General features: G+C 35.9%; 3 protein-coding genes across 3 annotated transcripts; 1 reads left to right on the plus strand and 2 right to left on the minus strand.

Annotated features, from left to right (window-relative positions):
- Positions 1–379: 379 nt before the first annotated feature.
- LOC147509364 (ethanolamine-phosphate cytidylyltransferase-like) lies at positions 380–7207 on the plus strand. The gene is made up of 9 exons (XM_086601691.1): positions 380–1067; positions 1341–1576; positions 1717–1892; positions 2464–2535; positions 3317–3384; positions 3539–3659; positions 5018–5083; positions 5185–5307; positions 6742–7207. Exons 1-9 carry the CDS (start codon positions 742–744, stop codon positions 6811–6813), a joined length of 1260 nt encoding a protein of 419 aa, XP_086457817.1. The 5' UTR covers positions 380–741; the 3' UTR covers positions 6814–7207.
- Positions 7208–17480: 10273 nt separating this feature from the next.
- Positions 17481–22079, minus strand: LOC147509365 (putative CoA ligase CCL9). The gene is made up of 4 exons (XM_086601692.1): positions 21489–22079; positions 20343–21393; positions 18708–18811; positions 17481–18017 (listed from the first exon to the last, which is right to left on the minus strand). Exons 1-4 carry the CDS (start codon positions 21687–21689, stop codon positions 17811–17813), a joined length of 1563 nt encoding a protein of 520 aa, XP_086457818.1. The 5' UTR covers positions 21690–22079; the 3' UTR covers positions 17481–17810.
- A 151-nt stretch (positions 22080–22230) lies between these two features.
- LOC147509366 (DBH-like monooxygenase) lies at positions 22231–24191 on the minus strand. Its single transcript, XM_086601694.1, has 3 exons — positions 24052–24191; positions 23769–23979; positions 22231–22986 (listed from the first exon to the last, which is right to left on the minus strand). Exons 1-3 carry the CDS (start codon positions 24160–24162, stop codon positions 22622–22624), a joined length of 687 nt encoding a protein of 228 aa, XP_086457820.1. The 5' UTR covers positions 24163–24191; the 3' UTR covers positions 22231–22621.
- Between the last annotated feature and the right edge of the window lie 77 nt (positions 24192–24268).

Here is a 24268-nt window from a genome sequence, read left to right on the forward strand (position 1 = left end):
CGTGAATATTTTTGAGATATTTGGAGATATTTAATATTTGGGGATATTTAAATGTATATATATAACAATTTTATTTAATATTTACCATTATATTTCAAATAAATATAAATAATGTATCATGATATATCAATAAATATTCACAATATCTACGATATTTGTTGATATTTTGAATATATCAACGATATTTACATGTGAAACAATGTCAAATATTTCCAAAGAGAAGAATATATCCACAATACATATCCAAAAATTGAATATCGATAAATATCTATATCCTGATATTTTGTACTATGTTCTCAAAGACTCGAAACCTATAATAAAACAAGAGTCAACATTGTAAAGTACATATTAATGCGAGTGTAATTTGTTTGCAGGGCTTGAGCCGACTTATCATCTTTTATATACAACACTTCAACACTCAACACACACGCTTTCTCAACCTCCCCAAACAAAAAGACTTTTTTAGGGTGAAGCAAAAAAAACAATAAGACAAATGCAAACAAAATGTGAATCCATTATACAAAGTGTGAAAAAAATACACCAAGTGTAGTGTTGGTCTGTAAAAAATGTATATATTACCAAGTCGACACGAAAAGGTTAAGTGGCCCCATGAGTTACTTGTTCGTAGGTGATTAAAAAGGCAGAATTGGAATCTCTCTGAAAAACCAAAAACGAGAAAGATACAAATACAGAAATAGAGCTCATCTCGAATAAAAAAAAAGAAAATAAAAGTCGTGAGGAATGGGATCATCTATAGAATTTGAAAGCAATGGATGGATCTGGGACGGTGTTTATAGTTTCCCACATTTATTTGGAGGAATAATGCTTACAGCTGCTGTTCTTGGCTTCGGCGTAATTGGTGTACCCGGACTTCCAGATTTCCGAATTTTTCATAAAAATAAATATGTACGGGTTTATATGGATGGCTGCTTTGATCTTATGCATTATGGTCATGCTAATGCTTTGAGACAAGCTAAGGCTTTGGGTGATGTTTTGGTTGTTGGGGTTGTTAGTGACGAGGAGATTATTGCTAATAAAGGCCCTCCTGTTTTGTCCATGGAAGAGAGGTATACATATACTCATTTTTCTATTGAACTGATTCTTGTAGGAAAATGAGATATATTTTTATTGCTATCTGCTTATTAGAGAATACGTCTTAATGGAAAGGTAGGTCATTACGATATTTTTTGGTTTTTCTTGGTTCTTCTCTCATCACTTATGTGCTAATTGAGAGGGTTGTCTTTCTATTGCTTGAAACACACTCCTAATTGAACAAAATGATAGAACTAGCAGAAATGGTTGAGACTCCATAGGGTTCTAACATATAGCCTATTTTTCAGGCTGGTTCTTGTTAAGGGGCTTAAGTGGGTGGATGAAGTTATTGCTAGTGCTCCTTATGAAATTACTGAACAGTTTATGGACAGCCTCTTCAATGAGCATAAGATTGACTATATCATACATGGGGATGACCCTTGTTTGCTTCCAGATGGGACTGACGCATATGCCTTGGCAAAGAAAGTTGGTCGCTATAAACAGATCAAGCGCACTGAAGGCGTTTCAAGCACAGACATTGTAGGTACTAAGCTTATCCTCCACATTTTATGACATCAAGTTGAATGTTTCCTATTTCATTGTTTTTTCCCCTTAAATATCACATCTGAAAATATTATCTACTTTATTTTTAAAAGAAACCCGTTGAATAATTTTTGTGTACAGGGAGGATACTTTCTTTTATGAAGGCTCAGAGTGTTGACAATCCTATCAATGCTGCACATCCTGAGCAACTTTGTGACACGAATGAGAGTCCTACTGAAGTAAGCCAGCCCAAGGGATCCCAAGTATCCCATTTCCTACCTACATCAAGAAGAATTGTGCAATTTTCAAATGGAAAGGTAGGTTTGATTCGTTTATCGATAGAAAGAAAATACGTTATACAGATACCTGCTGTTCTATTAAGATCATTTATATGATTATATCTACTTGTAATCTGAATTGCGGTTTACCTTTTATGTATAATGGATTCAAATGTTTTAGAAATTTGGCTCGTTTGCTTTAAAGTACACAATTAAGATAACTTGCCCAAAACAATACTGTTGTTAAAAATGCAGATTTCTCTTTAAAATTTACGTCACTCGTTTCCTCATAATAAACAAGTATTTTTCGCAGATGGCAGTTAGGATATCCAAAATTTTGAACTTGAAATTTTGCCTCAGTAAATAGTGCATTATAAAAGCTGCAGGGCATGAGGTCTCATCTTTAGGAAAAGTTATCGGTATGAGATCTTCTAAATCAACAATTTGAAGTAGTAATTCCCTGTAGCCGACCTTATGTGGAGAGTGGAGCAAAAATGCCAGGCTCATATTTGCATTTTACCTTAGTCTTCTGCTTGTTTAGTACTGCTAATGATAGTTTGACCAACATCTGGTCTATAATGTAAACATGCTTCATTATATTGAGTTTCAGGCACCTGGACCAAATGCTCGCGTGATATATATTGATGGTGCGTTTGATCTCTTTCATGCCGGTCATGTGGAGGTACTGCAGATTAATCCCATCTCACTCCTTTTCATACCGTCTTTACTACGGTAGTACACATTTATTTCATACAATTTATGTTGTCATTTTCCTACTCATTTTTTTCCTCCTTTTTTCAGATAAAATATGTTGCAGGACATAATAACTTGCAATACAAAAAGATATGGAAACATATATGTGATTCCTATCTTTAGCGTGGGATTTTATTATTTTTAGAACAAAATTGTGTAAAATGCATGATCTGCTCCTACCTTCTAAAACCTCCCATCCAGGGGTTGTCCTTGATTTTCCCAGTTACAAATCAGAGTTGTAGGAGGCTAATCATCTGCTAGAGCATCCAAAAAAAACACCTCATCCTTGTTTCTGCTGACTATTTCCTGGTGGCAACTGGCTATACTGTCCCGCTCACAATCTCTCTCTCAAGTGTACTCATGTACTTTGTCTATCTTGTCTCCCTCTGCATTTCCTATCATGAAAAGCTTAGATGCAATCCTTTAGAGAGTACTTATCGTGACTCAAGGGAGGACACTGATGACAAAGTTCGTGATAGCGCAGAAAAGCAAACACTGCAATTCTCCATTTAAAACTCGATATACAGGTGTATGTCGATCCTGAAAAATGTTGATATAGGCGTTTGTTTAACTGTGACTCCATAGTTACAGTCAATTCTTGCTTTACATCCGTGTAAATGCAGTTGCAGGCATGGACGAGGTTTCCATTGTTCCTGTATTCTCTTCTACCTAAATGTATATACCTGAGTTGTGTATGTCCTCATTTTCAGATCCTTAAGAGTGCAAGGCAGCTTGGAGATTTTCTGCTCGTGGGCATCCACACTGACCAAACTGTGAAGTATGTATCTTAATGACATTTTCATTTTCATTGTTTTCCATAATTCCCATCTGAAGGTCAACTTCATGACAAAATTTACTGAAGATCTGGTTATGCATAACATTAGCATCCATATGGTGTTTAGTATGAAATGACAAGTTGCTTCTCCATGCAGTGAGCACAGAGGACCTCACAATCCAATTATGCACCTTCATGAGCGTAGTCTTAGTGTTCTGGCATGCCGGTATGTTGATGAGGTCATCATAGGGGCACCATGGGAAGTTACGAAAGACGTGGTGAGTTTATTGATATGTGTGAAATGGCTATGGTTTTATCTATTGATGCATCTTACCATAGTCTTTTGCTAGACATATTTTGACCTTTAGGTAATGCCTGACCCTTTTACATGAAGTTATAATGATTTAGTTTGAGTGAGGGTTCCAGGGACATGAATATTTGACATATAGACAAACACATGACCTTTGGCACACTTAGAAATTTTGGATTTTGCTCTTGGCGGATACAATCTCCTGAATATGTAGATATATCCACAATAATTAGATAATTCGGTATATCTAACCGTACCAAACATAGTCTCTAATTACCATTAAACTGGAGGTAGAAATTTCGGATTTGACTTAAATTTTTGTGGAGACATTTGATATAGTTAGGAAATCATCACAGGAAAGAGTTAACCTAATCTAAATTTCCAAGTGCACCAACAATCATGAGTTTGTTTGTGTCAAATTTCCATGTCCTGGAACCCTTCCCTGATCATTAACAACTCCTTGAGCCTCGTTTGATCATTATATGGTCTCATCCGTTGGAAATTGTAATTTCTTAATGTCATGTTAATACTCCCTTCTTATACATATTTTCAACAAAACACTTCTTACGGTATTAAAAATAGGGACCTTAGATATGTTAGCAGAAAAACACTTCTTATGGTATTAGATATATTAGAAGAACGACACATCTTCGAGGATTAATACTAGATATGTTAGCAGAAGAACACTTCTTACGGTATTAGATATATTAGATGAACAACACATCTTTGAGGATTAATACAGCATGTACGGGAGGGTTCTTGGTGCATGGACACGCCATAGATTTTTGGATTGACAAATTGGTGATGAAGGCTGACCCATGTTAAAGTTCAGATAAGGTGAAGAGTAATTACCCCATGACTACTTGGATTGAAGTTCAGAATTATGTGGATGTTAGCTTAGAATCTAATTTTGTCTGGGCTAAGAAAGATTTGAATGAGCTTATATTTCATGGGGATGATCTTGTTGCCTATAAGATGGAGAACTGTATTGTAAATCTGATAAGAAATCGGGAAGATTTGAATAGCACCTATCATCTGTATAACTAGCATATGCTTATGTTTTCTATTCTACTATTTAGAATCTCATTTGGCCTGCACTTTTCTCTGCCTGAGCACATATCCAACCAATTCCCATGACTTTCTAACAGGTTTTTTCCCATGGATTTCCTGTTATATAGTTATCTACAGGGGTCCTTCTTTATCTTTGTGTTATCATAGCCCTTGACTTCCTTCAACTGTTTCAGAAAATATCAATCTCAGAAACTTTGGAGTTTATCTTTTTAATATTGTAATCTATTTTAAGGTATGTTTTCTTGGATTTAACAGATAACAACCTTCAACATTTCCTTGGTTGTGCATGGGACAATTGCTGAGAACAACTCTCAGTTAACGGTAAGTTTAGCCATATTTCAGTTTCTTGCTTTGATTTACTCATTTTCTTTTTCAGTTTTAAATATGCAAGTATTGGGTTCTTAAGATTGTGCATGCTTCAGGGTGACATTGATCCGTATGCTGCTCCCAAGAGCATGGGAATTTTCCGGATCCTACAGAGCCCAAAAGATATAACAACTACGTCAGTGGCCAAAAGGATAATTGCTAACCATGAAGTATACAAGGTATTCAATGAAACCTCAATGTTAATTCAGTTGCAGCACCTTCTACAAGTAAATGTGTTAAAATGTTTTCCTGGTTTAACCACTCAATGTCTACACCTATACGATTTGATTCTTTTACTGGATATTAGTTCTTTGTTGAAACTGGTCCCAACCTCCTGGACATTAAAATATTAGTGAATTACCCTATCTAAGGCTGTGCAGTTAAATCGCTACTCGGTCGCGACTCGCTTGAAGAGCGAGTAGCAAGTAGGTGTAATCGGTCGGGGATTAATCGGACGATTTTTTATAACACTATATTTCTTTACAAATAATTATTAAATATATTTAGCTTTGAAATACCAACATAATGAAGTCAATTAAGAACCCAATCAATCAATAAACAATTAAAACATTCAATCAACTAAAAATAATTATGATTAAAGTGTAAAACTTTATAGAATCGAGGGTTGGTCGAATTGGCGAAATGTCAAGTTCAATGTTTAACATTGAAATAGTTGAAATAGTGAACATAATTACTCGGCTAATCGGGCCTAATCGGCCGAGGACTTGGGGAGTTTTTGAGCCCGATTGTGATCGGGGATTAAATTGTTAGTCGGGTCGGCTAAACAGCGAGTAGCGAGTACTCACCGATTACTGGGTGAGTACTCAACGATTTAATAGCCCAGATCTAAGGTCTATCATTTACTATTGCAATTGTTGGCAGTTGATCGAATAATTAGGATCAATGTTTTTGGAAAGTTGAGTTGGGAGCATATATTAAGTAAACATGCTTCAATCTTAATTTGCCATTAAGCTGCTACGTCTTTACTTTCTTTTCTCTCCCCGATTGTTAGAAGGTGGCTTTGGATACCAAATAAATCTGTGTTACAATTACAGAAAGGTAGATTTCCATTTGCAAATTCCTAAGACTAAGTCTACCTGACACGAGAAAATTAACGAAGATGGCCCAATTACACAAAAAGTCCTGAAATCTCTATTTTCTGAAAGATTATTCCTTCTAGTCCAATCACACAAAGTTTCATTCACTTCCTCACCGAAACCTTGTGCATGGACCTGTTCTCTGATTTCTCATATTCTAAATAAACCACACAGTAGCTTTAGGTAGACGGTCCAAAAGCCACTTAGCCTTGGTAAAGTGAGTGATGATGTCTTGGTAAAGTGACTTTTGGACATCATCTGGTTGTATCCATTGTTTGTTAAAAGAATCAAAGAAGAGAATAATAGCTCCAAAATCCACTTAGCACATGGGCAATGCACTGAAATGTGATCGACATCCTCACCGTAATTGCAAAGTACACACTCATCATATTTATAAATTTGATTACCATGCTATTAATTCTTTGTTTTTGTCTTTCGTTTATTCATTTATTTCATTAGCAAGTTTCGAGGGATCTATTCATCACGCCTTATATTTTCCTAAACTTCGTAATGCAGAAACGCAACGCTAAAAAGACAGAGAGTGAAAAGAGATACTATGCAGATAAGAAATTTGTCTCAGGAGACTAAAGCTCAAGAAATTCTGAATTTTAATTATTGAACTGAAGCTTCACTCAGTTGCCCAGCTATACTACGTCTTGCGGAGACTTGTTGTTGTTGGAGATGGATGGGTCTTGTATGTTTTTTGGTCCCTGAGAAGAAGATAAATATACCAGTGTGGGTTTCCACCTCTAGACCGTTGGGAGTTCCTTACATGTACCATTTCTTTTCCCCCCACAATTCTCCCTTCACAGAGTAGCAGAGTAGGATAGTAGAGTTTCAGATGAATGTTGATATATTTTTTTTGCTCAAGGAATGATGATATTGTTTTTGATGATTTGTTGATTACTACACTCATATCCACATCTACTAATTTTGAGGGAACTTATTCTGCAATTCTAAAGCTTATTTTGTGTTGGGAATATATTGAAGTCTTCAGCCGTGTGATATAATAGAGTCCGCCTATGCAATGCAATAACAGAAAATTAGTTTAAGGGAGTCGGTTAAGAATATTTTGGACTTGTGAGACGGAGGCATAATATTTTTAGTTTTTGCACCCAAATTTGATCAAAACTAGAATTTGACACATGTTTAACCACCTTTGGAAGTAGTAGATAAAGAATACCCTATTTAATTATTTGCAATTACTTCTACAATATGTGAAACAACGAGATTTCCTCTCCCATAATCTCTTAAAAAATTTATAAATTTTAAATGCATTTGAAAGTAAGTGTTTTTTTAACAAAATTTCATAAATTTTAAATGAATTTAAAAGTATTCATTTATTTAAATGTTGCGCATTAAAATGCATTTTAACTTGTTCAACAATTTAAAATGCATTTTAGTTATTTTGAATTCAACATTTTAGAACATAAATTCCATATCACTATTTCACTTATAACCACATGCCTTTATATTTAAAAATGCATATAATGAAAAAACTAAAAATATTATGCCTCCAATATTTTGTGGAGACATTTGACACTAGTCGTTAAGTCTAAACCTCAAACCACTAGACACTAAACCCAAAATCTTTATAAACTAGACTCTAAGCCTAAACCCTAAATCTTAAGACACTAAACCCTAACCCCTATAAACTAGACCCTAAGCCGAAATCCTAAATCTTAAGACACTAAACCCTAACCCCTATAAACTAGACCCTAAGCCTAAATCATAAACCTTAAGACACTAAACCCTAACCCTTATATCCTATATTTCTAAACATTAAACCCTAAACCAACCCGTTGCATTTAATAGTAGTTAATCGAACCCACAAAATAAATAATCAAATGCATTTTGTATGTGCATTTTAAAATATGTGGTGTGTATGCATTTTAAAATATATAAGTTTATAAAGTGGTGCATTTGCATTTTAAAATGTTTGCATTCAGTAAAACGTTTTTCATAGAATCTGCAAGTGTATCCATACAATTCAAAACCACTAACAGAGCCCGATTATCCCATTGAACTGCACCACAAATGAAAAAATATGTTTAAAAATATTAGTTATCTAGTCACTGTTGCAAATTTAATACAAAAATGAAATAAAGCTATAGTGTTGAACATAAATTAATAAAAGCAAAATATTTGGAAGGTAGAAACATACCACCACACAGTACACACTACACACTTTAAAATGTCAAAATAAAATTGAAAGTTGGTAAAATGCAATTACAAATTACAATTTAGTACACATTTTATATAAATACAATATCTAAAGATCAACATCGGTTGAGATTTGGGATTTACTGAAACAAGAAAACTAACTATGCATTTTAAATTGTAACTAGAACACGAGACAATGCTTGGATTAGTCGATCAGAAATTGTTTTGGCTTGTGGATTAGCATCATGCACTTTTAAAAAGAGATTAAATTGAGAGGAGATTAAAGGAATGATGAATGCATAAACTTAAAAAAATTATGTAAAGAAGAAGAACAAAAAATAAAATAGGAGCGGTTATTTATCTACTAAGTAGTTATTTTGCAAGGGCGAAAAAGAGAAGAAATTATCTCAAAAAAAATCATAGGTGGTAGCGGGCTGGTCTCGGGTAAAAAACCCCACATTCTAATAATTTTCTATAAAAAAACACTTATGCCAATGAAAACAAATTAGAGGTATTAAAACTCAAAAAGTTATTGGTCCGGCTTTTAAGTTGTTTTTTTCTTAAACTAAGCTCTCTGGGCCAATTTCTTGTATGCAATAATCAGTAACCGTCTCAAATCTAATGTAATGTACTGTGTCCCTCACTAACAGCCCAAGTTAACTTTCGTTTTCATTTATTATTTTATTTTTTTCCTATCTATCTAATAAAAAGGAATGGTGTGGGGCCCGTAGGGCCTCCATCTTGCGGCTCATATATCGTTTCTCAAGTTGTGACATGACATTTTAAAGTGAGCTAAAGTAGTGTGCTGCATCTCTACGCTGCAAATGGTTCCATTGTATCTCTTTTCTCTAATTTAGGATAAAGAGAGAAATTTCCTTCATTCTCCATCGAGATCATATCTGCCGCCTCTCTCTCTCTCTCTATCATGTATGATTCACTCTAATGGCTACTTTCTCCCACTTTTATTTTTCTCTTCTTTTTCACTAACTTGCTAAGGTTGGTGAGGTATGTATCTTTAGTGGATCGGAATTGCTAATGTTGTTTGATTATATCCTATAGGTTTGCTTTGTTGTACCAAAAATATCTATTATTGCTGCCATTTTGTAGGTTGCCATGAGTATGCATCTCCAGATCGAGTTTTGAAAACTGGGGCTTCAAGATCTATGCTTTTTACCAAGGGAAAACAAATATCCGTGCATATTTCTAATTATTTAAGTCCAGTGTATATAGATGTTTTTGTCCTGTCCACTTTGAGATTGGTGTTGTATAAATTAGTGTTAGTTGTTTCAGGTGTTCACGTTAATTGATCTATCCGCTCTAAAATTGGTTACACATGATTCTTCTTATATATTTTGTTTTTAAATTAATTTCTTTCTCATACAACTTTCAGATTACTAGCTCACAATTCTGTTGGCATGTCATTTGCGTCCTATTTTATTTAGGGGCACCATTAAGTGTGACGAGGTATACAAAATCTTTTCAAAATATATTATGCATAAGTAATTTGTTGGGAAGTATGTGTGTATGTGATTGAGTGTTCAAGCAAGTAGGGGGTTTTAGTGGTTTTGCACCACAATATGTTTATCTCCTTCTAGCTTTTCAATCAAATGGTTTTCTTGGTGCATCTCTGTCAAATGTTTGTTGTGCACCCGTGCTGTATTTTCTATAAGCAAATATTTTTTACGATTTTTTTGGATTTTTCTGCATGTACTTGGTTTACATGTGGCAATACTTCTCATAATATGATTCATTTTTTGTATAAACGGATTTCATTGTCTATTCTGACTCTCACTTGGTTGGAATTGGTTGTAGTTTCTTCTTTCTTCCTACCATAAAAATGAAATCCACTAGATATTTGCAGGGTGCATATATTTTTTTTACGTTATATTGTCACAATATTTATGTGTCCAAGTCATGAAAGATTCCAAATGTGTGTAAAATTATTTTTGCATTAATGATTTAATGTGTGTGTGTGTGGGGGGGGTTCTGTGATTTGAATGAATGTAATTGGAATTATTACCAACTAATGGGGTCCCTACTTATTATCTTTGTGGAAATGTGTTCATCTAAGTTTTGATTCATAGATGGAACTGTAATTATTTTTTGAGGATTTGTGGGTGTACTCTGATGGGGTATGAATTCAATGTGTTGGACTATGAATTGTGTCTACTTACCCTATTATATAAAAACCAAATAGATCTTATATGACCGTATTATTTGTAGAATTGTGTTCGCTACCATGTTTAGTTGTATAGTTGTTGTAGTATTCATTTTCGTATTGGATCATATTAATCAAAATTTTGCTATTTGATAGGTTCAACAATGTGCCGAGGACCAAAGGATAGTGGCATCCACAATCATCTATTCCCTGCATTAGGAAGGTGTGATGACTTCAATTTTTTATTTACTTTCATGTGTATTGTCCCTATTCTTATTAGGATTAAGGTCTTGTACTGGGGTTTATGAAAACTTAATGGCCATGAACAATTTTTTGTACTTTCGGCGTTCTTTTGTTTAATCATTATTTAGGTCTTGCAGATCTTACATTTGTGGTTTGCTCTTAGAGAATCTCCCCCTCAACATTTATAATTTCAACAATTGAAAAACTTATTTTGGGTGTCTACTTTGTCGTAATGTTATAAATTAATATTATACAATTTTGTGCATGCTAAGGGAGTCTGATGATAGGCATAGTGATCTTTAGTTATCTTACCAAGCATGACATAAAAAAACAGGAGATGCACTGCTAAAACAGGGGATGCAGAGCCGCCGAAAGCGTAGTGAGTTTATTTGTGCCGGAAGGCACAGGCATACTCTAGTTTTAAACACAACAAAACCCACGAGTATTAAATAACATACGTCATAAACCCAAAAAACAAAAACCGACATCACCTTTACCAGTTCTAGAATATTCTTTTGCTTGTGATTTGCTTGTTTGAAAAGTGTGAAATTGTGGGTACTTTGTTTGAAAAGGAAGAATAAGAAATTGGTTGATGGTTATATTTGCTGATTCTTCTTTGTTTGGTTGCCAATTTAATTGTGATATTTCTCTCCAAAATATGAAGACTAAATAATAATTTAGAACAGAAATTTATCTCTCAAAAACTTCCGTTATTGTTTTCATCTCCGTAATGTTTGTTTTGATGTGGATGTTGGACGTGGAAGATAGGGGTGGAAGAGGAAGACAACAAGTTTTTTTTCCTTGGTTTTTGTTTTTTTAGGGTCGGTCATGATGATGATTCAGAAAAAGTGCATGAACTACCACCTGAACAAAAAGAAGTGTATTCTTCTGAGCAACAAGACGCTGAGCCGAAAGAGAAAGACAAGCTTCAACTATGTACTCACCACATACGTATGTATTGTTATCCGATGGTAGAGAACCGATATACTATCAAGAGACTCTTGAAGGCACTGATAAAAAGAAATTGTTGAAGGTCATGCAATATAAGATGGGTTCTTTGCATAAGAATCATACCTATGACTTTGTTGAGAAACCGAAAAGAAGAAGAGTTCTTAAGAACAAGTGGGTTTTCAAAATCAAGCATTAAAATAGTAATCCACATCCAAGGCACAAAATTCGCCTTGTTGTGAGGGATTTGGTAAGAAAAAATGAATTAATTTTGATGAAATTTTCTCTCCGGTGGTTAAGATAACTTATATTAGGGCGGTGTTGGGTTTGGCCGCAAGTATAAACCTAGAGTTGAGCAACTAGATGTCAAGACAATTTTTTTTTCATAATAATCTTGAGGAAGATGTATACATGGGCCAGTCAAAGAGTTTTAAAGTCAAAGACAAGGAACACATATTATGCAAGCTGAGAAATAGTTTGTATGGGTTGAAACAGGAATCAGACCTGGTAAATGAGGTTTGAGTTTTTTATGGTGAAACATGGCTACAAGAAGTCTGCATTCGATCACTGTGTGTTTGTTCATAAGTTTCTAGATGAGGATTTTATAGTGCTCTCGTTGTATGTGAATGATATGTTGATAGTTGGCCAAAACATCAACAAGATATCCAAGTTGAAGAAAAACTTGAGTAAGTCATTTGAGATAAAAGATTTGGGTTAAGCAAAGCAAACACTACTTGACATGCGGATCACTCGTGACAGAAAGAATGGCAAGTTGTGGCTTTTTCAAGAAAACTATATTAAGAAGGTGTTGAAGAGATTAAATATGGATCAAACGAAGCCGGTGATAGGCATAGTGATCTTTAGTTATCTTATTTTGGGTGTCTACTTTGTCGTAATGTTATAAATTAATATTATACAATTTTGTGCATGCTAAAGGAGTCCGATGATAGGCATAGTGATCTTTAGTTATCTTACCAAGCATGACATAAAAACAGGAGATGCAATTGCTAAAACAGGGGATCTGAGTCACTTGCGTAGTGAGTTTATTTGTGCGGAAGGCAGGCATACTCTAGTTTTAAACACACAACAAAACCCACGAGTATTAAATAACATAACGTCATAAACCCAAAAACAAAACCGACATCACCTTTACCAGTTCTAGAATATTCTTTTTTTGCTTGTGATTTGCTTGTTTGAAAAGTGTGAAATTGTGGGTACTTTGTTTGAAAAGGAAGAATAAGAAATTGGTTGATGGTTATATTTGCGATTCTTCTTTGTTTGGTTGCCAATTTAATTGTGATATTTCTCTCCAAAATATGAAGACTAAATAATAATTTAGAACAGAAATTTATCTCTCAAAACTTCCGTTATTGTTTTCATCTCCGTAATGTTTGTTTTGATGTGGATGTTGGGCGTGGAAGATAGGGTGGAAAGAGGAAGACAACAAGTTTTTTTTCCTTGGTTTTGTTTTTAGGGTTCGGTCATGATGATGATTCAGAAAAAGTGCATGAACTACCACCAACAAAAAGAAGTGTATTCTTCCGAGCAACAAGACGCGCCGAAGAGAAAGACAAGCTTCAACTATGTACTCACCACATAATGATGTATTGTTATCCGATGGTAGAGAACCGATATACTATCAAGAGACTCTTGAAGGCACTTGATAAAAAGAAATTGTTGAAGGTCATGCAATATAAGATGGGTTCTTTGCATAAGAATCATACCTATGACTTTGTTGAGAAACCGAAAAAGAAGAAGAGTTCTTAAGAACAAGTGGGTTTTCAAAATCAAGCATTAAAATAGTAATCCACATCCAAGGCACAAAATTCGCCTTGTTGTGAGGGATTTGGTAAGAAAAAATGAATTAATTTTGATGAAATTTTCTCTCCGGTGGTTAAGATAACTTATATTAGGGCGGGTGTTGGGTTTGGCATAAGTATAAACCTAGAGTTGAGCAACTAGATGTCAAGACAATTTTTTTTTCATAATAATCTTGAGGAAGATGTATACATGGGCCAGTCAAAGAGTTTTAAAGTCAAAGACAAGGAACACATATTATGCAAGCTGAGAAATAGTTTGTATGGGTTGAAACAGGCACCGAGACTGGTAAATGAGGTTTGAGTTTTTTATGGTGAAACATGGCTACAAGAAGTCTGCATTCGATCACTGTGTGTTTGTTCATAAGTTTCTAGATGAGGATTTTATAGTGCTCTCGTTGTATGTGAATGATATGTTGATAGTTGGCCAAAACATCAACAAGATATCCAAGTTGAAGAAAAACTTGAGTAAGTCATTTGAGATAAAAGATTTGGGTTAAGCAAAGCAAACACTACTTGACATGCGGATCACTCGTGACAGAAAGAATGGCAAGTTGTGGCTTTTTCAAGAAAACTATATTAAGAAGGTGTTGAAGAGATTAAATATGGATCAAACGAAGCCGGTGATAGGCATAGTGATCTTTAGTTATCTTATTTTGGGTGTCTACTTTGTCGTAATGTTATAAATTAATATTATACAATTTTGTGCATGCTAAGGGAGTCTGATGATAGGCATAGTGATCTTTAGTTATCTTACCAAGCATGACATAAAAAAACAGGAGATGCACTGCTAAAACAGGGGATGCAGAGCCGCCGAAAGCGTAGTGAGTTTATTTGTGCCGGAAGGCACAGGCATACTCTAGTTTTAAACACAACAAAACCCACGAGTATTAAATAACATAACGTCATAAACCCAAAAAACAAAAACCGACATCACCTTTACCAGTTCTAGAATATTCTTTTGCTTGTGATTTGCTTGTTTGAAAAGTGTGAAATTGTGGGTACTTTGTTTGAAAAGGAAGAATAAGAAATTGGTTGATGGTTATATTTGCTGATTCTTCTTTGTTTGGTTGCCAATTTAATTGTGATATTTCTCTCCAAAATATGAAGACTAAATAATAATTTAGAACAGAAATTTATCTCTCAAAAACTTCCGTTATTGTTTTCATCTCCGTAATGTTTGTTTTGATGTGGATGTTGGACGTGGAAGATAGGGGTGGAAGAGGAAGACAACAAGTTTTTTTTCCTTGGTTTTGGTTTTTTTAGGGTCGGTCATGATGATGATTCAGAAAAAGTGCATGAACTACCACCTGAACAAAAAGAAGTGTATTCTTCTGAGCAACAAGACGCCGAAATGAAAAGAGAAAGACAAGCTTCAACTATGTACTCACCACATACGTATGTATTGTTATCCGATGGTAGAGAACCGATATACTATCAAGAGACTCTTGAAGGCACTGATAAAAAGAAATTGTTGAAGGTCATGCAATATAAGATGGGTTCTTTGCATAAGAATCATACCTATGACTTTGTTGAGAAACCGAAAAGAAGAAGAGTTCTTAAGAACAAGTGGGTTTTCAAAATCAAGCATTAAAATAGTAATCCACATCCAAGGCACAAAATTCGCCTTGTTGTGAGGGATTTGGTAAGAAAAAATGAATTAATTTTGATGAAATTTTTCTCTCCGGTGGTTAAGATAACTTATATTAGGGCGGTGTTGGGTTTGGCCAAAGTATAAACCTAGAGTTGAGCAACTAGATGTCAAGACAATTTTTTTTTCATAATAATCTTGAGGAAGATGTATACATGGGCCACCAAAGAGTTTTAAAGTCAAAGACAAGGAACACATATTATGCAAGGCGAGAAATAGTTTGTATGGGTTGAAAGCAGGGCAGAGACCGGTAAATGAGGTTTGAGTTTTTATGGTGAAACATGGCTACAAGAAGTCCGCATTCGATCAGCGTGTGTTTTGTTCATAAGTTTCTAGATGAGGATTTTATAGTGCTCTCTCGTTGTATGTGAATGATATGTTGATAGTTGGCCAAAACATCAACAAGATATCAAGTTGAAGAAAAACTTGAGTAAGTCATTTGAGATAAAAGATTTGGGTTAAGCAAAGCAAACACTACTTGACATGCGGATCACTCGTGACAGAAAGAATGGCAAGTTGTGGCTTTTTCAAGAAAACTATATTAAGAAGGTGTTGAAGAGATTAAATATGGATCAAACGAAGCCGGTGAGTTGTCCGCTTGGTGGCCAATTCCACATGACCAAAGCTAAGTATCTGAAGGGTGAGCATGAGAAGAAAGAAATGACAAATGTTCCTTATGCATCAACAGTAGGCAGTTTGGTGTATGCAATAATGTGTACAAGACCAGATATTATTTTCGCCGTGGGTGTTGTAAGCTGTTTTTTGTCAAATTTGGGGAAAGAGCATTAATATGGTCTTAAGTAGATATTGAGATATCTTAAGGGCACTTTCAAGGCTGTTTGTGTTTTAGTAAGACCTTACTTGAAGGCTAAACAGATGTAGACATAGCAAGTGATGTTGACTCGATGAAGTCCACTTTTGGTTATCTATTTATATTTATAAGGGGAGTAGTTTCATGGCAATTGAAGCTGCAAAAGTGTGTTGCATTCTCTACTACAGAAGTCGAATATATTGCAGCCACTGAGTGTTGCAAAGAGATGCTATGGATGAAGATGTTCTTCAATGAACTAGGGCTAAAACAGAAACAATTTGTGGGATTTTGTGATAGCTAAAGTGTCATCTATTTGAGCAAGAATCCGAGCTTCTACTCTAGATCTAGGCACATACATGCGTTATCATTAGATTAGAGAAGTCCTTGAACAGAAGCAATTGTGTATTGAGAAGATCTATACCGACAAGAATGGGTCGGATATGATGACCAAAGTTTTGCTCAAGGACAATTTCAATGCTTGTGGTGCTACCGCGGGATTGGTGGCACATTCCTCTTGTTGACATGGAAGAGTGTAGAGTAACACCACCCTAATGGATTGGGATGGGGAGATTGTTAGAGTTATCCCCCACCATAAGAGTGTAAGGAAGAAGATGAAAAGTATGGGCAACAGTAAGACAGGTTGAGTGTCTCACTAGAAGGGAGTATGATACTGGTGTGCAGTGAGATAGCTTGGATGTCTCACTAGAAGGCAGTATGGGTTTTGTAGACAAACCAATTTTTTCTGATATTGCAGTACACTTGAAATTTCGAGTTTTCAACCATGTAAACATGTACATTATAAATAGAACATTGTTTTCGGGGTGAGATACGTGAAAGAGAGAAACCAATTTTGAGAGTAACCAAAATTGAGAGAAAACTCAAGAGAAAAAACTTGTAAAGAGAGAGATTTAGAGATGAGAAAAGAGTATTGTAACCTTTGTTCTTCCCACTCTTATAAGAAGATCATTGCCCTCTTGTGTAAGTAGACACAATTGGCAGAACCATATATATCGTTTGTGTTTTTTGTGATATGTTTTACTTACTTTACATTACTACTGTTTGTTTATGATAGTTAATTTTATTGCTTAGAAGCGTGGTTGTTGGTTGTAGTGAAAATGTTAGATTTTTATCATTAGAGTTTAGAGTGTCCATATACAAGCTATCTTGAGGGGATCGATTGGTATCATTTTCCCCGATAACTTTTACGAAAACACACACTTGCCGTGTGTTTGGTTGCTAACTTATTGTACCAGTTTATAGTAAGAACTAAGAAACAAAAGATTACGAAATGGGTGCTTGCAAAGGATTAGGGGGCTCCCAAAATGGTTCAGCTTAGCTTTGATTTTTCAATACTTGGTTGTGGAGATTTCTTTTTTGGAACGTTAAGTTTACTTTTTGGGTGTCTTGTTTTTCCGTTAGTCATTGTCCTATTGAAAAGTGAAACAGAGGAAAGGCACTTACATGTTTAACAAAGTCAATGATATAATTAGTACATTAGCATGGATTAAGCTTCTAAGGACATCAGAACCTCAGTGGTATAAGAGACATGGTCCGTTGGTGGCAAAATCTCGTAGAAACACTTAAAAATAGAGCAGAGAACAGAATGTATTCTCAAAGCAGTCCTCACACTAGGCTCGTTGAACGAAATTACTCCAGTTCGGGAGCATGAACCCCTAGCTGGGCTTGTCAAAAATGCCATATTTATTAGGGAATGAAGATTCATTGTGTTGAGAGGTGTCATGACGTGAGCGTACCAACATAGAAATGATTTTAGATGTTGGTTTATGCTCCGGATTAAGGGACATTATTAGCAGATAGTTGAGAAAGGAAATGCTCGGCAACAATTCGCCTTTGAATCTTCCCAGTGGCAGTTTTTGGGAGATTGTTTGTGATGAAAACCTTTTTTGGAACCTTAAAAGATGCCAAGTTGTTCTTGCAGAATTTCAGCACCTCTGTTTCATCAATCTTTGCTCCTTCTCTAGGAATTATGGCACAGTTTATCTGTGAAGTAAAGCAAATAAATTTTTAAACATTGTTTTTACGGGTCCCCACCATAAAAAAAAAGTACAGCAAATAAAAATGCTTCGAAATAACTAAAATTGAAACAACCATCACCAATGGCATAAGCATACAACATTAACAAACCAACCATGAACCATCTAATCTAATTCTGTTCCATCTGAGGCGGACTTAACCCAGAACGAAATTTTAACCTGTAAATGACCTGTAACTACATACTCATGTGATCATGCAACTGATGCAAGTGCTCAAAAGTAGTGTGTAGTGTGTAGTGTGTAGTGTGTAGTGTGTACTAGGACACTTGCAAATAGGCTTGCGGCGATCAAGAACATAGCAGTTGATATGTATCATGTCACTAGTTCACTACCCCGGCCCACTAGGATCCACCTGAAACATAGCAGTTGGGCTGTTTTAGTACTAGGGAATAGTGTGAAAGTTAGGTATTATAGAAATGGGATCACATGAACCACGTGGAAAGCAGGCAGGTACCATACCAACGTACCAGTTTCACAATTTGTCACATTTTAGACCATTCAAATCAATGTCAAATCATGTGTACTGAACATGGTAATCGATCTTCTTTTGCATCTTCGGTAGATATTTAATGCTCAAATGTCCGTGAAGCTGAAAATAATAGATGTGACGTGAAAAGGTAGAGAATACTGGATTTACCTCCTCGCCATATTTATCATCTGGCACTCCGAAAGAAACAGCTTGAGCAACGTCTGCATGTGAAAGTAGGACAGCATCCACTTCGATTGGCGATATCTTTTCCCCTGCAGAAAGCAAATGACAACTAGATCAGTTTATGTATTCAGCACTCTTCTCCAATTGAAATAAAGTATGTAACATGTACGACTTAGATAGTTAGATGAGACGTCGAGTACAAGCTTTCCATCATATGATATGTAAATATGATAAAAATAATTCTATAAAACCGGTTGCAGGTTAAAGACCAATCATGTGGGCGGAAAACTGATGATATGAATAGCTTGAAATCAAAATGCGCTTTAGTGACAGACATGATAATGTCAAACATATGTCTGTTCATTGGAAACGAAGTTCTCAAGGAAATTTCAGTTTGGAACAAGCACACTGCTAGACATTGGAAAGTGGAAACATAACTCAATTTTTTCAACGACTGACTATACAGAGTAACAGATAGTCTTCAAATCTACAAATTATACAATCTTGATCCTGTTTTTGTTTGGCGAACGACATCTCTTTGTGTAGGCGCGTAATGTGTCAAAGTTTAAAAATTACCCTATCTTTGGTGTTTCAATACCAATGAGATATGCTAGATGCTCAAACAATTAGTTTGAAGAATTCATCATAAAAGTAAAATAATCACTACATAATGCAAACAGACTAGGAGAAACGCTAACAATACAAAGTGTGTAAAAGAGTATTACACTTAATTAAAATGTTAAGAAGCAATACATTACGTTGCATACTAACCACCTCACGGAAGGTCTCAAATCTGTTAGAAAAATTGATTTGCTTTCCACAAATACATTGAGATATGAATGAGTAATTTGTCTCTCAAGTTATCCCAATTAAGATGAAATGGGTTTCTCTTGAAACATAAAATAAGAAAAACCTTTTCAAAAGGATGCACTAGCTCGAAATAGTGCATGTCGAAAAAGTGTGAACTTTCGAAATGTGCATGGTTCGAAACATTGTATCATGCCGAAAAGGTGAATAGGCACTAGTTCAAAACAGTGTTTTATGCCGAAATGGTGTGTCTTTTCGAAACATGTGACTTTTCAAAGAGTTGCTTACTTTTTCCCAGAAATCACCGCTGTTGTTTTTGAAGATCTTGCACTCACCTATAAATAGTGGATGAATTTGGAGAGAAAGACAAACCAGATCACACATTTCTGATCTTTCTCTTTTTCCTCTGTTTTTAGTCAAATAATATGTTGTGTTTGCTGATTCTATAGAATTGAAGTCTTTAAAACTTTCATGAAGGAAATCCGTTCTATGTTGGGAGACAGTTTCCCATCAATTTTCAATCACCGTGAAAGGGAAAATCTGTCTTAAAGACATAGTGATTATTCACTAGGCTTGGATTTAATCATTGGTAAATTAAGTTCATTAGTTGAACTAAAAGATTTGTTCATGATATATTTGTATATCAAATTGATTTTCTTGTTTACTTAACAATAAATATATTTTTAGAATAAGTTTGGTACAAAATCTCACTAATAGCTAAAGAGTATCTTCTAGTGAGGTGGTATGTATACACTCAGACGAGAATAGCCTTTAACCATATTGACGATATGGTGCTATATAATGAAAGTTTACCTCCACGGTTAATAAGCTCCTTGATTCGACCCACAAGATGTAAATAACCATCTGAATCCAGAAAACCCAAATCTCCAGTATGAAACCAGCCGAATCCAAAAGCCGACTTATTCGCCTCTGGGTTGTTTTTGTACCCCTTGGTTACATTTAGCCCCCTGATACACACCTCACCACTAATTTGCACTGGTTGTTGCACACCATTCTCAGCCAAGATAGCCATCTCTTGACCCACAGGTTTTCCTACTGAACCAGGTTTATGTACTCCATTTTCGGGTAATGGGTTTGTCGACATAAGATGTGATGCCTCAGTCATTGCATAAGCCTCCAAGACAGGAGCGCCAAATGCCCCCTCAAGCCGACTCAATATGGTTGGGGCAAGTGAGGCACTACAACTCCGAATGAACCTCAACTTAGGGTAACTAGGCTCAGGCTTGCTGAAATGGCGATCTAATATAATCTGGTGAATCGTAGGGACTGCAGTGTACCATGTGGCATTGGACTTGATCATATCAGACCAAAACGTCGTGGCAGAAAATCTTCCAGCGGCAGGGAGAGTAACAGGAGATCCAGCAGCAAGTGAACTTAGTAACCCAGCTAACAACCCATGGACATGAAACAATGGAAGCACAATAACTGTAGAATCAGACTCAGTAAGTTTATACTCAGCTTTTATATTCTCAACCGAGGCAGCGAGTTTGGCCTGAGTTAGAGGCACGCCTTTGGGGCGACTTGTCGTGCCAGATGTGTGGAGGAATAGAGCTACATCAGATGGTTCATTGACGACTGACTCAATAAATACTGACTGGGATTTTGACTCTGTATGATTTGAAGATAGAGTGATCTGATTGCCATTAGAAAAAGTAGTAATGATGTGAGGAATAGTCAGTTTCTTAGCTGCAGATTGAGCTGACTCATTCCCTTCCGGAGAAGTGAGTAAGAGCGTTGATTCCGAGTCAGATAGGTAGAACTCAAACTCCTCTGCTGTATAAGCTGCATTCAATGGTGCTGCTGTTGCTTGTGCTCGGATTACCGCCAAAAACAATATCACAAACTGCAGCAAACATCGAACAAAAAAGAATCATACTGAGTTCCTAGAACATAAACAAAATAAAGTAAGACTCTGCAAAGGTCGAAGAAGAGATGAACCTCCACGGTATTAGGATAGGTGAGAGCAACAACATGGCCAGGCTTAACACCGTAGGAAACAAGGCAAGAGGCGGCTTGGTCGATAAGTTGTTGAAGTTGAGAGTGTGTAAGATCAAATTTGCCTGAAACTGACAATGCACGTCTGGAAGGAAATTTTGTGGCGGATTCTCTTACCAATGCAGTGAGGGTCATATCCTCCATGAGGGGTTGCTACAAAAGGAATGAAAGAATGAATGAAGAAGTTTACAGTACTATGATATTTCACACAAGAAGACCTTTTGATCAATGGACAATCTGATTCATTGGCATTGTCTTCCAACTTTTAGTTTTAGTTTTATTTTTTCATTTTCTGGTTTGATAGGAGAGAAAGAGCAGGCAAGATTTTAGTTAAGAGTTGGAGAAAAGTGGATTTGCTTTGGGAGGCGATTATGGCGCGTGAGAAAAGGTGGTTCTGTTGGAGCTAGGTCATATTTTTGGTCACGCATAGTTAATGTGTGCGTTCTTCTTTGCTCTAATCGGCAGAATTTACGCAGAGCTTTAATACAGGATTTAGATTTTACTTCTGAAATCGCTGTGGCAGAAGTTGACCCCCGTCAACTTGTACTGGTCTCATTTGGAGATGGGTTCATTTTGAATCTTCACTGGGAGGCAAACCTAACAGTACAGACCAAGCAAAGGTCAGACACTATTAGACCCTATGCAAGTATGTAACCAGAATAATCAGTTGAAACAATATATGGAGTATCGACAAGCGCATTCATCACTTCATTAAAAAGAAAAGAAACTACCCTAGCACATAAAGCTACAGGGGCAGTTTACAACAACTTAAAATAACATCAAAATCTGCCTTTGTTCTACCTAACATATCTTTCTACAACACTCCTCCATGGAGGTTCAGCGGAACCTTCACAATAGAACAGCAAAAAAAAAAGGTTCTCTAATATCTCTCATCCGTTTGAAACCTCTTATCTTTTTCATGCCTTTTGAAACAACCGGGAACCTTCAAAATAGAACAGCAAAAAACAAAGGTTCTCTAATCTTCTTCATCCCTTTGAAACAACACCCTCCAGTCCCCCACGCTTTAAACTCCAGAAGTTTAGAACAAAAAAAAGGCCCAATCTCTGATGCGTCTCTTACCAAGACCACATGACGGGAGGGGTTGCAGTACTAGGAGGCAGCTGAGGAGTCATACAGTGCTGTTGCTGCCACTGCTGTAATCCTTCTGCTACTCCCCATGCATTTGTATTTCCTGCTTGCTCCTCAGAGGTCATCTTATTAGAATCATCTTCTATTTCCATCACCTCTACATCTTCAGCTTCCATTGGCTCTGATAATTCCGTCACAGCACCAGAATCTGTTCCAGGGGCAGAAGGAAGCTTATTAGACACCCAAGGAACAACAGCCAAGCAGTTGTTAGTGCCAGCATTCTTGCCCATGGGCTCTGTTTGGTTCTCTCCCGTTTTGAAGAGGCCAGAATAGCCAGACCAAAAAGATCCATCTACAGAAAAAGATTGCAAAACTTCTTTAGTTATTAATTTATAGCTCTACAACAACTGGATTATATACATCTGAAACTAATTACACTGCCATTACTAAAGAGCCATATCAATATCAAATTCTGAGCAGAGGTGACAATACAAAACTTGAAACCAAAGATGTGTTTTCTTCTGGAATGAATTTCCAACCAATAATGCTCTGAACAAAAAGACATAGAAAGGGTAACATATACAGCGGCTGGAATTCAAATACCAAAAAACCACATAGATTGGGGTTGTTTAGCAATAATTCTAACAAAAACAGTTATGTTACACACTTACACCCTAGGTACTAACCAACTCAGCTAGACTACTTTGCACCTAAGCCTCTCAGCGCTATGGTGCTTTTAACTGCATAGCTTATACCATCATAGAATATGGTTTCAATAAAATACAAAACTGCAATATCCATGATGCGTAACAAATGTATTTCTCTATTTTCTTAAATCGGTGTCCTACAAAAGGAAAAAGGAAAATTCCATACAACTTAGCTCATTAACTGGCAAATGAAGCGTGCAAGAGTTGAACAAGTTTATCTAGAATATGGTTATGACTTCATAAGAAAATCTAACCTCTTAGCCTAGAGCGTAATATCTAGAGAAGACCACTATTCCATTCTTAGAGGGTAATAACAGTCAGATTGTCATAGTAGACTAAGACAACTTAAATACCGATCTCAAGTACATTTGTGTTGGAAATTTGAAAGCCCTCTAGACAACAATAATAACAAGGTTTGGATACGTACTCTTTAAACCAGGAAATAAGTCACCATTCACAGTAATAGACAAATCCGACAGCTGCAACGGCGAAGTATTGACAGGCTTATACAGCACAAGGGCCCTTTCTTCATTCAAAGGCTCTTGTTCAATTATTTGTCGAGATACCGTTGGCATTTCGATATCTACCGGAATTCCAAGTTGGTCTTCTTCTTCCATAATTGGTGGCAGATCAGCATCCTTGAAAAAAACAAAGTAATTAGAAATAAAAATATTAATAGAAATAAAAAAGAAAGAGGTTTATTGGCTTACCAGTCTTCGGATCTTTCTAGCTGGAGAAGATAAAGAGAAGTCAGAGAAATCATCATACACATCTTCTAATTCTTTCCTTTTCATCTTTAACGACCAACTATACCCAGACATTTTCTTTTCTTTCAATTATTATAATAAAATAATACCTAATTTTCTTTCTCTCTCTCACTGTTAGGGTTTTTAGTAGTGGTGCTGAGGTGGCTCACTAGTTTGTTTA

Source organism: Coptis chinensis, chromosome 3 (genome assembly GCF_015680905.1).
Source record: "Coptis chinensis isolate HL-2020 chromosome 3, ASM1568090v1, whole genome shotgun sequence".
NCBI lineage: Eukaryota > Viridiplantae > Streptophyta > Magnoliopsida > Ranunculales > Ranunculaceae > Coptis > Coptis chinensis.

Excerpts from the sequence above, each read along its gene's own strand:
- LOC147509364 (XM_086601691.1), top strand. The coding sequence starts at position 742 with ATGGGATCATCTATAGAATTTGAAAGCAATGGATGGATCTGGGACGGT. Across the intron at positions 3,385-3,538 it reads CACACTGACCAAACTGTGAA|TGAGCACAGAGGACCTCACA; the intron begins GTATGTATCTTA and ends TTCTCCATGCAG. Across the intron at positions 5,308-6,741 it reads CTAACCATGAAGTATACAAG|AAACGCAACGCTAAAAAGAC; the intron begins GTATTCAATGAA and ends TTCGTAATGCAG.
- LOC147509365 (XM_086601692.1), bottom strand. The coding sequence starts at position 21,689 with ATGGAGGATATGACCCTCACTGCATTGGTAAGAGAATCCGCCACAAAA. Across the intron at positions 18,812-20,342 it reads GGAGCTTATTAACCGTGGAG|GGGAAAAGATATCGCCAATC; the intron begins GTAAACTTTCAT and ends TGCTTTCTGCAG. Across the intron at positions 18,018-18,707 it reads ATGATAAATATGGCGAGGAG|ATAAACTGTGCCATAATTCC; the intron begins GTAAATCCAGTA and ends TTTACTTCACAG.
- LOC147509366 (XM_086601694.1), bottom strand. The coding sequence starts at position 24,162 with ATGTCTGGGTATAGTTGGTCGTTAAAGATGAAAAGGAAAGAATTAGAA. Across the intron at positions 23,980-24,051 it reads CTAGAAAGATCCGAAGACTG|GATGCTGATCTGCCACCAAT; the intron begins GTAAGCCAATAA and ends GTTTTTTTCAAG. Across the intron at positions 22,987-23,768 it reads CTTATTTCCTGGTTTAAAGA|ATGGATCTTTTTGGTCTGGC; the intron begins GTACGTATCCAA and ends CTTTTTCTGTAG.